The sequence below is a fragment of the Sinocyclocheilus anshuiensis genome, unplaced genomic scaffold (genome assembly GCF_001515605.1).
Source record: "Sinocyclocheilus anshuiensis isolate Anshui unplaced genomic scaffold, SAMN03320099.WGS_v1.1 scaffold1458, whole genome shotgun sequence".
NCBI classification, from domain to species: Eukaryota; Metazoa; Chordata; class Actinopteri; order Cypriniformes; family Cyprinidae; genus Sinocyclocheilus; species Sinocyclocheilus anshuiensis.
This window is the reverse complement of record NW_015557184.1, coordinates 605,191-622,964: the sequence shown is the minus strand read 5'-3', so window position 1 is coordinate 622,964 and position 17,774 is coordinate 605,191. Positions and strand designations below refer to the sequence as shown.

The following is a 17,774-nucleotide window of genomic DNA, read 5'->3' as shown; positions in this document are numbered from 1 at the left end:
ATATTTTCAAGCCCAGTATCGTCGATATCGATACTTCTAAACTAAACTAATCTTTTAAATTATTAAAAGAATATATAATCAATTATACTCACTTAATATTATATTTTAAAGCCGTGTTTTTAACATTTCATATGCCTTTTTTGTTTACACTGTCAGAAATAAAATATACTATAATTGTATTTTAGCTGTTTACTGGGGCAGTAACCCCTACTGCTCAAAGGTGCAACTATACCCCTAAAAGGGAGCATATTAGTACCATACAAGTATGTATGCTTTAAGGGTAGATAAGTTTCAAAGGTCCACCTTTGAGGATACCTCATGAAAAATAAACATGGTGTTACATGCGTACTAAAATGTATTATTATTATTATTACCATGGCAAATTTGTGGTTACTGCAGTTTCACTACAAATACTGTGGTAAACTGTGCAGTATTGTTTACAGTATATTACTGCAGTATAGTTGCAGTAATAAAACCATGGTTATTTTTTGTAAAAGGCTGCCAGGCTGTTGTACCCCTAAAGGCGAAACTTTAGCATATTTTTTTTCTGACAGATTTATTAACAGCAATTACAGAACATAACACAATCCATTTGAACTTTTAACAACCAGTTTAAATAAATTTACTTGCACAAACTAGCCAATTTTAAATAAATATTACATGTACACAAAAGTTTGGAGTCAGTAAGATTTTGTAATCTCATGCTCACGAAGGCTGCACTTATTTGAACAAACAAACAAACAAACAGTAAAACCAGCAATATTGTGAAATATAACAATTAAAAATAACTATTTTCGATTTTAATATATTTTAAAATGTAATTTAAAATGCATCTGTGATCAAAACTGAATTTTCAGCATCATTACTCCAGTCTTCAGTGTCACATGATCCTTCAGAAATAATTCTAATATCATTTGCTGCTCAAGAAACATTTATTATTATTGTTGCTTCATATTTGTGTGGAAACCGTGATGCATTTTTCAGAATTAATTTTATATATAGTAACAATGTTATTTAATGTAATAATGTGGCAATGGTTTCTTAAGATCTACTTACGCCTCTGATGCTTTTGGGAAACGCAGCCCTATTTGAACAAGCACTGTGAGCCATGCGTCAGCAGCGAACGCTGTCTGTGATTGATTGGTTCTGTCTTTCAGCATTTGCGTGTGTTCCGATGAGCAGGAGAAATGGTTCTATCCAACACAATTATTCGCTAATATAGTCTATTTTTCCACTTAGAAGCTTATTTTATGCCCCGAATTTCTTGATAAATAAATAAAATTAATGGTTAAAAAAATGCACTTTAGAATCAATATTTTTATGTGAGGATTGATCCTTTCGATACAACATGCAGTATCGAAAGTATCGATACTTAAGGATTGATCCGCCCATCCCTAATCTTTGCTACACAGTTTATTTAGTTTTAGAAGGGCCATCCCATTTCTAGGGGTGTGCGATATAAAGATTTTTGATCGTGGACGATAAAGAAGTTCTTTCTATGTTTCTTTCTATGTTTGAAGAAATATGGTAGTATCGTGCTACAGCACACATTATATCTGTTACAGTTCCGGTGCCTCCGTCTCAATATACTGTACAATGTGACATACATTCACATCAGTGTTAACTCAGCGGCAGAGTTACTCTCACGGGACACTGCACTTATTCAAATGTACAATGTACATTATTTGCTGTTCTGACGTGTGATTTTCTGATCACATACACATGAAGCACGTAAAGCCTGTCGCCTGTCAAACAGCGCCTGATTACTGGACTAAGTTATCCTTTGCGCTAATACTGTCAAAACACACAAGGTTTACATATAGACTCAGTTGGTTACATCTAAAATGAAAGCAAACAGTTGAGAGAAAAATGGATGCGTGCCTGTATATTAGATGCGTGCAGCTCTTAAAGGGACAGTATTACACATGCTGTCGACTGTCATTAAAGGGATTGTTCATCCTAAAATTGCATTTCTGTCATTATTTACTCACTCACGTTGTCCCAAGCCTGTATTAATTTCTTTCTTGTGCTGAACACAAAAGAAGATATTTTGAAGAATGTGGGTAACCAAACAGTTGCTGGTCCACATTAAATACTATACTGTCACTGTGGACCAGCAACTGTTTGGTTTTCCGCGTTCTTCAAAATAGCATTTATGTTCAGCAGAAGAAAGAAACTCATTCAGGTTTAAAACAACTTTTGAGTGAGTAAATGATAGGGATGCTCCAATCCGCCATTTTCGCCTCCGATTCCGATACCTAGGGTTCGGTATTGGCCGATACTCTTGAATGCTCTGGCTAAATACACCTATTGTACCTGAAAATAAAACACTGTTTGTTTTATTTGTATATTATGTGTATTTGTAATGTGTATTTCTGTTCTCATTTTTAATAACAAAGATAAAATAATGACAGATTTTTAACTTCGCCCACTTTGGCCTAAATATCTGCCTTTTTTAATATTTTGTTACCTTGAAAGGTTTTGCCTTTATAATAGTGAAATTAGTTTGGCTGTAATGCTCAAACAACTTGCAAAATAGTAAAACCAACATGACAAAGAATCGTGATAAAACCCAAAGACTCTTAATTGAGGAAATCCCTGGCTTAATTGATCTGTAACTTGCTGTTTGTGCCAAGCGGGTGGGAGCGAAAGACTGTGTGCAAGTCTCAAGTTTGACTGGACTTCATTTTTACCATGCTGGCTTTGCTTGATGTAACTTTTCTAAAGAGTAATCAAGCTCAGATGAAGTCGAAGCAAATTATTGACAGCTTTTTTGTGGTAGGATACTTATAGTATGTGTATTTCAAAAGGTTTGACTTCATATATGTTGTATTTAAAGGTCACATTCTCTCCTGTTTCCTGTTGCAGTGTATTCTGGGATTTGTACTGTGCCGCTCCAGACCGCCGGGAGACCTGCGAGCACTCCAGCGAGGCCAAGGCCTTCCACGACTATGTGAGTGACATACAGACAGTCTTTTAGCTGAGTTTCAACTTCTCGTCCAATGACAATGTGTGTTGGGGGCGGGGCTTACCCAGTTTATTGATGCGAGTGTTTAGTGAATGACACGAGGCAGATTTGCTTACCAAAGTGTCACAGGATATATTAAGTGAGCTGAATAGAGGTTTTTCCGTGTGAATTAGTGTGTGTTAGATGTGTTTTGTGTGTACATGAGTGTTTTGTTCTAGATCATGTTTCTTCCTGGTTGTCCTTTTTAAAAATGCTCATGGTATGTAATTGTGTGCATTAGAAAGACAAGTATGGGATGTTAATTTCAGTTTATTTTTCCTGCAGTGGCTTTCATAAAGCAGCTGCGCGGCGTCTCGCGAACACAGATTTGCGCAGATTCTTTAATTTGCACAGACAGACATGTAATCTGATTAACATACTGAATGCTGTGCATTCACAGATGTAATATTTCAGTAACAGTGAAAGGCATAATGAAATATCAGTTGTTGTTGCCGGGATGCCCGCAGGCTTGAGTCAGAGCGGGAAGGATAGACGGATGGCTCAAAACAGGTTGAGTGTAAGCGTCTGGTTATGCATATGTTTGTTAAAATGAAGGTCATATAAGGGTTGTTGACTTTTGTGTTGCAATGTGATTTTTAATTCAAGTATTGATTTTCTTAGTCTTAAAAAAATGACAAACTAAGTTAAAGGAATTTATCTGGTTAAAATGTGAATTATAGCCTAGATAATATGGATAGTACACATGAATTCAATTTAATGATGCAAATTAACAATTATTTTACACAGTATATTCTCAAAATGCAGGAAAAATTTTATTTATTTATTTATTTAAAAAAATTGTATATTATCCATTCAGAAAGCTGTTGGTTTCGAACAGTTCACCCAAAAATGAAAATTTGCCGAAAATGTACTCGTCCTCAAGCCATCCAAGATGTGGATGAGTTTGTTTCTTCAGCGGAACACATTTGGAGAATTACAGCATTGCATCACTTGTTCACCAGTGGATCCTCTGCAGTGAATGGGTGCCGTCAGAATGAGAGTCCAAACAGCTGATAAAAAAATCACAATAATTCACAAGTAATCCAGATAACTACAGTCCATCTATTAACAGCTTGTGAAGCAAACAGCTGCATGTTTGTAACAAACAATTTCATCAACTGTTGTTTCCGTTTTATTGGCTTTATTGGCTAAAGCTGATAGGATTATTAATCAGCCAATATTTGTCCATTTTCAGACTATCACTAAAATGATACAATTACTTGTAAATAACCAGTGATATTCCTTTAATTTGTTATGTGCTCGTAGAGGTCTGTTCTACAAACTATGTTCTAACATCTGATGAAGAAGCTTCAGAAATCTCATGGATACAAGCTAAGACAGAACGAGAGCGATAAAAAGAAAATGTGATTTAGTGGATATTATGGGATCAGGGTTAGTTCAGAGGGCCCAACCTCTAGTCTGTCTGCTGAACTTGACTGGTGGCATTTATGGAGACGACAGCCCAGAACGGGCCTGCTCAGTGTCAGGAGTTAAGTCAACATCTGGAAGAAAACAGAACCAGTTTCATTCCACTGACCAACATTTCATTGACTTGTATAAAAACCAAATATTTGACTAAAATGTTTCCAGAGGATCTGGAATTTAATCTGCTTAAAAGAGCAGTTCACCCCAAAATTTAAATCCTTATATCGTTCCATCCCCATATGTTGTTGTTTTCAATAGAACAGTGTTATTTATATACTATTATTTATTAATATTTTGAATTAGCTTTTATTTTTACATTTTCAGTTTTCATTTTAAAGTTTAAAGTTTTAGTCATTTTGTTATATGCTCTTGTCATTTTTGTTAGGGTTTTTAATATATATTTTTAAAATTTAGTTTAAATTTATTTTTCAGCTTTTAGTAATTTTAGTAAAACTTCAGTTAGTTGCCAAGCCAACATTGCTTACACCGTGTCTACACCGGATGCGAGTGGCGCGGCGCGACAAAATTCTATAGAATCCATTATAATCAGCGGTGCTGTCTACACTGGATGCGGTGCGGTGCGACACGACAAATCCAAGAACAGTAATCTGCTGCCGCGTTCTATTAATGACGTACTGACACAAATTTCAAATGATTTTTAACGGTCGCTTTGTCGCGTCCAGTGTAGACAGACTTTAGCTGTTGTGGCGCGGCGCGACAACTGTCGCGACCGGTGTAGAGACGGTGTAATTGTCAAAAAAAGCAAAAAAACTAAACACTGTAATATAATATTGTATAATGTATATATTTGTCACATTTATTCTCACATAGCTAAATATTATGACATAGCTAAAAATAAATATCTAAATATTATTACATCAAACCTGCTCCATAGGCTTCATATTCGTTCTGAGAGCTTTATGTACAAGTTATTGATTTCAGAAAACTTGGAATATAGCGTATGAGTCGAGGACTATTTTTGGAGTTTGATGTTGCTATAAACTATAGATTTTCAAGTATTCCACTGAAAAAAGTCTTTTGTCGGAATGTGTGTGTGCCCATGTGTGTTGTGGAGCTGCAGTATCATGTGTGCCGGTCTTGGCAAGGTCTTTGCTGCTACTAGGGTGTCCTTGAGTTCAGTGATTTATCATGTTTTTATTCTGATCCCTTTGCTCCCTTGTTGGGTCACAGCTCTGTAGAGGCCTGTGCTCTGTGTGTGTGTGTGTGTGTGTGTGTGTGTGTGTGTGTGTGTTTTTGTCTTCAGACCTGCATTGCCCACACCTTCCTGGCTGCTTCTGCGCTGAAAATAGGCGTGTGGTGTGTGTGTGTGTGTGTGTGTGTGTGTGTGTGTGTGTGTGTGTTTTTGTCTTCAGACCTGCATTGCCCACACCTTCCTGGCTGCTTCTGCGCTGAAATCAAGACAGTCAGGAATCCTCTCGGTGTAAGATAATGGAATATAACTGTCTAATCCTCTAATCCCAGGAATGGTTGAGGGCTAATCCAGGGATTTTGTGGGATTGGTGTTTTGGCAATAGGGATGGAATTTTGGGACACAACACCTCTAAATGCCAGAGTCGTCTGTGTGCTCTTCACTTTCTGCCGGGCTTGAGTCATAAAGCTTCGTAATGAGCATTGATTAAAAACACCGCAGACAACTCACAACAAGTTTACACCTCAGATCTGGTTGACGATCCAAGTACACGGCATGTTAGTCCTGCTTGTTAAATCAGGATGCAAAAATGTTATTTGACATAATATAATGTAGTATATTTAACATTATTATTAAATATAATAAAAGTAATTTTTCCTGATTTTGAATTTTTTTTTTAAAGGGACTAGAATAAAATAGTAAAAATAATAATAAAAATATTTAAATCAATGTTTGATTTACTTGATTTTAAGACAAAATGTTTAAAATCATGTAAGATTAAGACTCTTCTTATATATTTTAGAAAGAGACTTAGAAAGTGACTGCCATATGAAATCACATGACCATCTGTGTCTTGAAATTCAGTTGTGTCATTAAACAAATTTCAGACAAATTTACATCAAAAGTATTTTTTAGAGAATGCCAACCACAAATGCTATAACGAAGACTTGGCAAAACAAGTTTTTAGTATGTATGTTTTTATTTGTGTTGCTGAAATGTTCTGTTACTGCTTCATCTGCACAGTTTCTCTATATTTCTTCCTATTTCTTTTTCCATTTTATAATACTTGGTTTATGACCTGTTGCTAATCCTTGTTATCTTTCATATTTTAAATTTTCTCTTTAATATTGGCAGCAACCTGGAAATTTTTTTTTCTCAGATTAACGCTACCTAAAGGGATAGGTCACCTTCACTTGGTCCCCATTGACTTGCATAGTGTTTTTTTCCCATACTATGGAAATCTGTAGGGACCAGCAACTGAAGGTGAACTATCCCTGTAACGTTTTAACAGACGTTGCTTCATACACATTGAGGTTCGAGTCCTGCTTGCAACATATCCCGATCACAATCGTACTCTTTCTCCCCAGTGTAGATTTTTTTTTTTTAATGTCATAGTGGTAGAGTATTAGGATTACAATTAATCATTCTTAGGGTTGGCGGCTGCTATGATTTCATCAGGAAGATTACTGTAGTAAAATATTGAAATTGCAAACTGTATGTAGATATTGTGTATGTGCGTCTGCCTTTCTCCTTCCCCTCCCCCTCATTCCCTCTCGTTCTCTCTGGGGAAGATTGATTGGGTAATCTTGCTGTTTCCCCCAGGATGCCGTTCGCTTGCTAGCTTGGGGGAAGGAGAGGCAGTGCGGGCAGTATGACGACACACATGCACGGTTTCACCGGAGGAGAAGCGAGGCTATTTGTTAAGAGAATCCCTAGTTAAAGAGAAGAACATACGCATGTTCCTCTAAATTATTTTATCTCACATATACTCTTTTATTTTTATATGGATATTGCAGGCAAAACAGAAGAGAGCTTTCTTCATTATAGGAGAATTTTGTCAGCAAACATGAAACACAAACACAGGTTTTTTTTATTGTTTGCTTGAACATGTCGCGCTGCCGTGAGTAAAAAGTTAAAGCCACTGGCTGTTTATGATTGCTATCCAGTGAGGCGCACAGGGCTGCACTGAGCATGCTCAGTAGTTAATATTTGATCCAGACTCACTGGAGGAGGACTGGAGTGGAGTATCAAGAAGGTAAGAGAGGGTAACAAGGAGTATTTGTAAGGGTACGTGAAGAGATTTGTCCTGTTCATAATCCATGTCCTAACCATTCACAATCCAAAATATGTTCACCCCTTCAGTTTTTCTAAATCAGAACACGTTTGATGTTTATTATAGAGCTTTAAGGAGCTGGATGTTGGTCCAATCAGCATCGACTGTGGGCGGAGCTAGGTGGTTTAAATGACCTTCTTTTTTGCCACAGTTGCAGCAGGGACAAAAACACAAATTAACATGGAAGAGATGTTACGCTTGATGCTTCGTGTCAGGAATTTTTGATTCTTTTTGCATATGGTATACAGGCCCTACAGGTCAGCAGTTATTGGATGAGACAGCACATCCGCAGATTTCTTCACCGCACACACTTATGACCAGCACTGCGTCGGCTTATTACTGCTGTGTGTCATGTCCAAACAATGACGAGAATGACCCTCACACAGTTTACAAGTTCTGCCTCACCGTGTTGATCCTTGATCGCATCCTGATGGTTGAGCCTTAAAGGTGAACTGTCCAATTTTTTTGATGGTGAAATACATTTACATTTAGTCATTTAGCAGACGCTTTTATCCAGTGCGATTTGCAAATGTGGGCAACAGAAGCAATCAAACAAACATAAGAGCAATAATATGTAAGTGCTGTGACAATCCGGATTAGCCAAACGCAGTAAACGTAGCAAGTATTTTTTTTAATATATAACATAAATAAAAATAAAAAAGTATATAGAATAGAAAAAGAATAGAGAATGCTAGTGTTAGAGGGTCATTTTTTGTTTTTGTTTTTTAATAAATAAAAAGAAAACAAATAGATAGAATAGAAAAAAATAGAGAACACTAGTGTTAGAGGTAGAGATGCACCGATTGCAGTTTTCTTGGCCGATTCCGATTTCCGATATTTTTGTTAGTGTGATCTGCCGATACCGATTTTTGCAGATTCCGATTTTCTTTCTAAGAACTATAATTGACAGCATATACAAACAAAAATCTACTTTTCTTCAACGCAAAGTTTAATTTTCATAAAAAAATCACAAGTAAAAAGTCAGTAATAAAATGAGAACAAATACAAAAATTGCAAACAACAGCACAAATAAACGCAATAGAATAAAGAGAGCTATGAAACTAAGTTTTTCAGGTTAAGTAAGTTTTTATTGAGGTAAGAAATACTACAGAAATTTAAATAATCAAATGTAAAAACTATTTAACCGGAGCGAATGAGACGTGTGTGAGAGAGAAGGGGTCGTCGGAGAGAAGAGAGCGAGAATGCACGGCTGATGTTATTGCCTGTGCCGCTGGTAACAAAACGGATCGGCTCGGAATCGGAAAGAAGTGAGACTGACCGGCCGATTTAATAAAAAAGAAAACAACTAGATAGAAAAGAAATAGAATACAGAGTGGTACTGTTAGAGGATCAAGGTTTATACGTCCTCTTATCTCAGCTCTTTTTTTTTTTAAATAGCAGACAACTTGGATGATTTGGTTCTTGCTAGTTGGTTCAGGGTGAATGTAAGTTTTAGCTTTTATTTATTTTATTCTATTTTATTTATTTATTCAGTTTTTTTTTTTATTTGAGTTTTCGTATATTTTCACTCTATGATAGTTTTACTTGGGGTGTTTTCAGTTTATTTAGTTTTTAATTTTAGTTATGCAATTTTAACAGCTATATTAAAAAAACAAACAAATTAACTACATTACACTTTCCAAGTGCAGTCTGGTGTTTTTGCATTTTATTTTATTTTACTTTTTTTGTCATTAAAATGTATTTTAGTTTAGTTTTTAGTTTTTATTCCTAGTTATGTTATTTTAGATTTTTACATTTCTTTTAACAATGCTTTCAGTTAATTTTTGTCTTAATTTTTGATTAATAATAATACTGAGTTGGGTGCGGATGGTATTTGGTGTGCTATATTCTCATTCTAGAATGCATTTGATTGGACAAATGTCAGTGCAGTGCAACATGAGTCATCAACATTTTTGCTCTGTTTTCATGGAATAAATGTGTAAAGACTTTAAATTTGTATATCTGCTTTACTTTGGTCAACTTTTATTAGTACTTGGGATGTAGCTATAGAGCAAAATTGTCACAGCTGACAAAGGTTCAAACCTACAACCTTTCACTTACCAGCCCAGATCTGCCAAGCCAGACTTCTTTTTCCGGTCTCTTTCTCCTGGTCTTCCTCAATCACTCTGAACCCCATTGCTCCTCTACGCTCCTTCCCGTTAGGCTCTCTCGTTCTTCACACAAATGTGCTCTCTCTCCGGTAGGGTTGGCAAGCAGTGCTGGCAGGATGCTCTTGGCGCGGCGTGCGTCTGGTGCTGTTGTAGTGCGTTGGCTGGTAGCAGCCTGTGAGGGGTGGCGCCAGTAAACCAGACTCAAGTACCAGCTGGGTATCCAAACCCATCCCTGAACCAAAAGAGGCTTCCTTGGATCGCTTTTCTTTTCTTTGTGTGTTTGTGTTGGTACGAGCGCCTGTACATGTACACACTCAGACATGTTTGCATATGCTGCGTGTTTATCTGTGTTTGGACTCATGGCCTATGTCAGGCTGTTTTCTCAAGAGGGGCGCAATACTCTACATCTGTGTACAACGCAATCTATGCTTATTCAGACGGCACGCGCATGTTTTACGTACCTCCTTTCATCTGAGAACCGCTGCTCCGCCTCGACTAATGGCAACAAACGAGAGTATCAACGCAACAGATTACTCACTTTCCAGTTACGCTGTCACATTATAGCTGTTGACACAGTTGTGTTCGTTAGCTCTCAACGAGGCACTAATTAATGGGACACACAGTGAGAGGAAATGTTCATGATTGAGAGTCAGAAGCTGGTATGGCTGTTGTTTCTGTTTTTTTTTTTCTTTAATCCAGCCACATGATTGCAGTCAAACCACCAGGGTTCAAATTAATGGTCACCCGCTATGTGTCAATTGCTAATGCTGTTAGCAGAATGACCAGTGGGCAGTATAATGCTGATATTTTAATAATTACATTTTTGGTGACATCAAAGATATTAATATTCATATTGCTTTAATAATAATAATAATAATAATAATACATTAATTAATGTTCTTATTGAATAGCCATTATTGATATTTAATAATAATAATAATAATATTTTTAATAAGTGCTTATTTAATTTAAGCAATTTTGATATTTATATAATAATAATAATAATAATTTTAAATAGTAAAATGTAATATTGCAATTTTGTTGTTATATATTATTGTTGTTATTATACAAATATCTAAGTTACTTAAACACTTTTTAAAAATAATGTTATGATATTATAAAATTATTAACAATAACAACAGCAACAATAATAATAATAATATTTAAAAAATAAGTGCTTCTTTAATTTAAGCAATATTGATATCTAATAATAATAACAATATATATATTTTTTTGAAAAGTGGTTGTTTAGTTTAGGCAATGTTGGTATTTAAATAATAATAATAATAATAAATTTAAATAGTAAAATGTAATGTTCTTATTTAATTTAAGCAGTTTTTTGTTATATATTATTGTTATTATTATGTAAATGTCCTAGTTAAGCACTTTTTATTAAATTATAAATTTTTATTATAGTAATTATATAATTATAGTAATTAATAATTATATAATTATAGTAGTTATATTATTAATAATAGTAATAATTAATTTTTACAAATAGTAAAAAAATTCAAAAAACATTTAAGCAATTTTGATATTTATATACAATAGCAACAGCAACCACAACAACAACAACAATTATTACTATTATTTTTTAATAATAAGGTGAATGTTTTTATTTAATTTAACCAATTTTTGTTATTATTATTATATAAATATCAAAATTACTTATGTGCTTAGTTTGTATTATTAAAAAAAAATAAATGATTAAGTGCTTTCTTAATGTAAGAATTTTCGACTTAAGTGTGAATAGGATCCAAATGTCTTTCCATCTTTGCAGTGAGGTCTGGAAGCTGAAATCTTGGCAAAAGGTGGCAGTTTTGCTGCAAAATGATGATGATGATCCATAGAGATCGGCTGTAGAAAGCAGATTTTTTGCAGAGTTGTGTAGGGTCTCATATATTATCATCATATATCATATATAGAGTCTTGCATATATTGCAGCCAGCGACGGTAATACTGTCAGATTACTGTTGTCATTCCAGCAGCATCTCATAGCTCCCTGATGATTACACCTGCACCTTTACACGCGCGTGTGTGTGTGTGCGTGTGTGTGTGCGTGTGCGTGTGTGTGTGCATGTGTGTGTGCGTGTGTGTGTGTGTGTGTGTGTGAGTGAAAGAGAGCGTATGTACATGGTCCCTTCGGTCTCGCTCTGAAACAACATTTGAACTTTGCCGTGTTGACTTTTGTTTAAAGAGAACTTCAGAAAATAGAGCTTTATCAGTACCTGTCCAGACCAGTTTAGCAGGCAGACAATGATTTAACGTTATTTTAATAAGCCTGCAGAACTGCCTCCGCTCTTCATGACTTAAAATTCTCATTTATCAATAAAAAATCCAGACTCTAAAGGCACCATTACACCTTAAAATATTTCAAAACACTCCAAGCTCAATTTGAAATAATACTCTCGCGCCACTTGTCGATATAGGGTTGGAATAGGGCTGAAGCGTGCCGGTGGTTTGTCACAGCTGCGGTTCAGTTAGACCTCAGACAGAGGCCCGCAGTAAGTCTCGCTACACACCTCATTTACATTCTATACCACACTGAAACCACAGCACACCGCTCGCTCTTTCCTTGACCTGCTGTCCTTCTTGCAGCGTGAGAAAAGCGAAGAGAGTGAGAGAAATGGAAAAAGAAATAAAGGAGAAAGGGAAGGAAAGAAATTAAGGAAAAAACAAAGATCTCAGATATTTTTCTTGCTGCAAAAGCTCCACTGCTTGCATAGAGTAACCAGGCACAACACGATTGAAATCTCTTCTGCAAAAGGACATTTTGCCAATCACCTGGTTTCTATTTCGGTAGTTGCGCTAGGTAGTCCTGGACCGTGTGCAATCTTATTGGTCCAAAATCCCACCCCATATAACAGATTTTCCATGTTTTTTTGTTTCTTTTGTTGAAGTTTCTTTTGCTCACAAAGGCTTCATTTATTTGATTGAAAATACAGTAAAAACAGCAAAATTATGAAATATTATTACAATATAAAATAACTGTTTTCTATTCGAATATGTTTTAAAATGTAATTTATTTCTGTGATACAAAGCTGAATTTTCAGCATCATTACTCTAGTCTTCAGTGTCACATGATCCTTCAGAAATCATTCTAATATGCTGATTTGGTGCTCAAGAAATGTTTCTTATTTTTTTTATTTCATTTTAATTGTATTATTATTGATTTTTTTTTATCCTAGAATAATATTCACTTATATTTTGCTAACTTATTTTATTATAATAATTGTTTACTTGGAGAATATTTACACAGCTTGGTTTATCACATGGCAAATCTGCTTACACTTTTATGCAGATTGTGCTTCCTCTGAATCCAGTCCATTGGAGCTCTCTGCCAATTTGAAATCGATAAAGTGAATCCAGCGTAATGTAGAGCAGTACGCCGCGGACAATTAGATGCATGTGATGCTGTGAGCTGCACGCTCCAGGAGGCTCAGTTGTGGGACGGTTGCACACACACTCACGGTGTTGACCCACTAATTAGTTAAATCACATGTCTAAATTCTTATGGATTTTGCATTAGCACAAATAAAGTGTTTGACTGTAATTTCATTGGTTTAGTTGTTAATAAAGGTGCTGGAATAAAAGTTCCAGTGATCAGATGAGTGACCTGACAGGATCAGTCAGGAATCGCTCAGTTTTCTGTCTTTTTTGCCCTTATCTTTTTTACTTTTCTTGCTTTTATCATTGTCTTTTTTACTTTTTTAAAATTGTTCTCCTTTATTCATTTCAATTTGACGTGTCGCTCATCTGTTTCTTTTTGGTTGTTTTTTCTTTTCTTCTTTTGTTTTCCTTTACTCTGTTTTTCTATTCATTTTTGTCTTCTATTTTCATTTAATTAATTCTTTCTTTCTTTCTTTCTTAATTTTTCTACTTTATTCATTTTAGTTTGACGTGTGGTGCTCATGTGTTTCTTTTCATTTTTCTTTTTAATTTGTTTTTCCTTTTCTTCTTTTTTTGTGTTTTCCTTTACTCTTTTTTTCAATTTTTCATTCTCTTTTCCTTCTATTCTTTCTTTCTTTCAGTCAGGTTAAGGTGTGGTGGTCACATCTTTCTTTTTTAACTTTCTTTTTTCCATTACCTTTTCTTTTCATTTTTTAATTTCCTTCTCCTTTATATCCCCCCCCTCCCATATTTTTTCTTTTTTAAATAACATTTTTTTTTTTTTTAACGTTTCCTGCTTTTTTTCCACTTTAGATTGAGCTATGATGCTCATGTGGGTGTTACAAGTTTGAGTGCAGCTTGCAACATTTCCAGAATCTTTTCTCTCTCCTTCACTGTCTGTGAATCTGTTTAAAGTCACCAAAAAACAAACAAAAAAAAAACATAAAAAGCTTTTAAATCTGTTCAGGATCTAGTTCCTCATGACTTCATCAGCATTGAGACTTAGCTGGGAATAATGCAGTAATGACTAGAGGATTTTAATGTTTGTAAAAGCTGCAAGATTAACATTTTATTCAGCAAATAGATTTTTTTTTTTTTTTTTAATCCAAGTCATTACCATTACGGAGGAATGCATTTCTGCTCTGCTCACTGATGTCTGTGAGCTTCTCCCCCATGAATTAATGAGGGTCTTCTTCATGGAGACGGAGAGGAAGGAATCTGCTCTTTTAGATGCGTTCTCAGCCATTCTTCAACCTCTGGAGTTTTTTTTTTAATGTGGCCTTTTCTTGTGTTGGCATAAACAGATCTAGCGCACAGACAGACTCAAATTGGCCGTGTCCGCATGTACAGCATGCACACGTTTGGCATGGTGTCCATGGTAACGTTAATGTGCAAAATACTACTGTTCTTAGTGCTCTAGACCGTCCTTGGCTCTTTGTCATCCTCTGTCATCCGATGACATTGTCGTCTGGAATTCGTTTCCTCACACACAGGTCACATGAAGACACGGTTATAGTGGTAATATTTTTATTCCATTTTCTATTTTTGTTACCATTGTAATTCAAGGGATGGCCATGATGGTCAACTAACTAACTAATTAAAAAACACCAATTGAAGTTCGGCTCAACCTCTGGTTTACAATAAGAATCCCCTTTTTTCACGACTGTTGGGATTGTAATGCTGATAAGTGGAGTTAAAAAGAGGGCTGAGTTTACTGACCAATCTAACCATTTGTCTTCATTGTATTGTTAATTACTCAAGGTTGCAGGTGTGTGTCAGAGAGGTTACAGGATCACCGCAGGGCCAGTGTGAATGTCATGACTAACATGATGAACAGGCACTTAACCTGACACACACATGCTTAAACACTGCTCTTAGTCAAAGCTAGTTTCATTCATAAAGTTACAAATTGGCCTCCTGAACTTCAAACCAATGAAGCGTTTTTTCAAAATACATTTTTTCCAATAATATTTAAATATTTTGAGGTCTCTGTTTCAGTGTGTTTTGGTAAGCTAGGGTATTAAATATTTTTTTTTTCCAGCATTTGTCATATTACCGTAATTATATGCTATACTTGTTGAACTATGTTTGCAAACAGTAATTGTTTAACAATGTTACTGTTGTAGTTTATTAAATCTAAAGTGTTCTCAGACACTGTTGGTATAAATGGTTTCGCATATTCATCATATTGTCGTAAGAATTAGTTTTTGCAAACAGAGATTGTTTAATCAACATTTTTTTGCCAGTCATGGAAGTTTTCCCAGACAGCTTCTCTATTTGTGGCTAATATTTTTCAGTCACCATTTTTTTCCATGATGGTCAGCTTATTGACTATTCCAACAACCGACCAGTCATTTAGTGAGGTCAACTAATAAAGAACAAATAAATTTTTTTTGCTGACTTAATTTTCTGAAATCTTTTTCTTTCTTTCTTTCTTTCTTTCTTTTTCTTTCTTTCTTTCTTTCTTTCTTTCTTTCTTTCTTTCTTTCTTTCTTTCTTTCTTTCCCTGACCCCCCTTCTCTTCCTGAATATATATATTTTTTCTTTCTGAATGTCTTCCTCTGATTGTTAGTTTCTTTTTGAATTTCTTTATTTTTTTCAGTTTCTTACTAAATTTAATTTAGAGTTGTTTTTCTTTCCTTCCGAACTTCTAAAAAATTAAATTCATCTGTTCTCATTCACTAAACAGCCATACACATGCGGACAGATGTCTTCGAGAATTGCGTTGTAAATCTAGTTTAAAATAGACCACAAATGTTTCTCAAGAACTCTGTGTTCTCTCAATTTGACAAACTTTAACTAACTCTAATAGTTGTTTGGACAGTAGAAAGGAGACCCACATGAAATACAGACATGCTGGCTGTACTAGTTATACAAATTGTTTGATGCTTCATTCTTGTCCTCTCTAAATCAGAGAGTGTAGATTAATACAAATCCATCACTGACCAGTCGTGACACACACACATGTGTTACAGTCGTATGTTTGGTCTTCCCCACCAGCGAGTGTGATTTAGTGAGGGCTGATCATATACACACACACACACACACACACACACACACACACACTCTTCCACCCACTAGCTGTGTGATGTGGTGTGTTCTTCTCTCTTTATCTGGCAGCAGTGTGAAGCAGTCACCTCCTGGCATCTTCCGTTCGGTCCTGCTGTCATCAACACCATCAGACTGACAGCGAGAGAGCGTGTGTGCAAACAGCGTTATCCCGCCTCGTTCCTGTTACGATAGGAGCCCACACACTCGCATTGTTTTTTTTCACTGCTTCCTGTGGTCCCTATCCAGCTTTCTCTCTCTCTCTCTCTCTTGCGCCTCCTTTTTTATCTTTTCCTCATTTATATTTATGTTGGAGTGTCTGGAACACGTGCGGTTTGTTTATAACGGAAATCTCACTCCCCCTTTCCCCCATCGACTTGCGCTGTGTGTTTTTTCCCTATCTTTTCCATGCGCACACACACACACACACACACATACACACGGATCTGAGGATGAGGGGGTGAAAACCAAGCGGATTATAAAGCCAGTTTTATCTGGCTAAGGCACAGAGGGAATTTTCTCTCCCTTTTGCTGCGCCCCCCCCCTCCATCGCTCTCTCCCTCTTTCTCCTCTGATGGTGACAGAGAAGGTGACTGAGGAGCAGAGGCTCTGATTGGTTCAATTACGGCACAGATGAGTGGGCCAGACGCAGGCAAAAGTCATCCGTTATCTTGCACAAGACCTCCCAGGCCCTGCATTATCAGCTCTTAATGCGCTCACTTCATATTCACGCAAGAGTTATTGTTTCGGACTCACAGAAGGGAAATGGAGTGACTTCGCTGAGCTGCTTTACCTCAGCACCTGAGGGGCACAAATGACTGTTTGAGGCATCACGGTTTATGTAATGGAAGTCTAAATGATAGTCTGAAGTCAGCGGACAAAGACATCTGTTATTTTTCCTCAGGCCAGACCGCCTCCTCCTCCTCCTCCTCCTCCTGTGTTCTCGTTTCGTGTGCTTCAGAGTTTAAAGTGACATCTCTCATGTCCTGTTATGACATATCGCCCCCTTAAGCCAGAGCAGGAAACCGCAACTGACTTCTGTTAGCTACTGGAAATTGAACTTCTGGAGTGAGAGTGCACAAGTTTGCAGGGTGCAAGCCAATCAAGCTATGCCATTTTTGACAGCATGACAGCGTTTGATATGTGATCTGGCTGGATTGGAGCACTAATGATACTTTACGATGACACTCTTCCATCACTAGCGTGTTTTGCTGTCTCATTTCCTTTCCGTCATTTGTGGCAGAGTTGGATTTTCTTACTAATGGTTGATGCTAATTGACCAGCCGATTGGCTAAATAGCTGTGCTAGTCTGTTGTATCACTCTACAGTCTTTTTATTCCTGCATAATAAAAGCTCAAAATTAATATTTAATATCCATTTATTTATTTATTTGATAAGTTGGTTTGGTATATAGGCAGGATAATGTTCAGTCAGCAGATCATTATCTTAAAATAAACCGTAAAATGGTAATAATGATCATCCTGTTAAGTCCTGTTGAGCTTATTGCATTTAGAAGTTTATCAACGCAAA

At 36.1% G+C, this 17,774-nt stretch overlaps 1 protein-coding gene across 2 annotated transcripts in view; it reads left to right on the top strand.

Annotated features, from left to right (window-relative positions):
- Window positions 1-17,774, top strand: part of LOC107678694 (single-stranded DNA-binding protein 3-like) — an 85,680-nt gene that overhangs the window by 32,168 nt on the left and 35,738 nt on the right. For both annotated transcript variants that reach the window (XM_016474064.1, XM_016474063.1), the window contains exon 4: window positions 2,869-2,953. In XM_016474064.1, coding sequence (XP_016329550.1) covers window positions 2,869-2,953 — 85 coding nt within the window. The remainder of the gene's footprint in view (window positions 1-2,868; window positions 2,954-17,774) is intronic.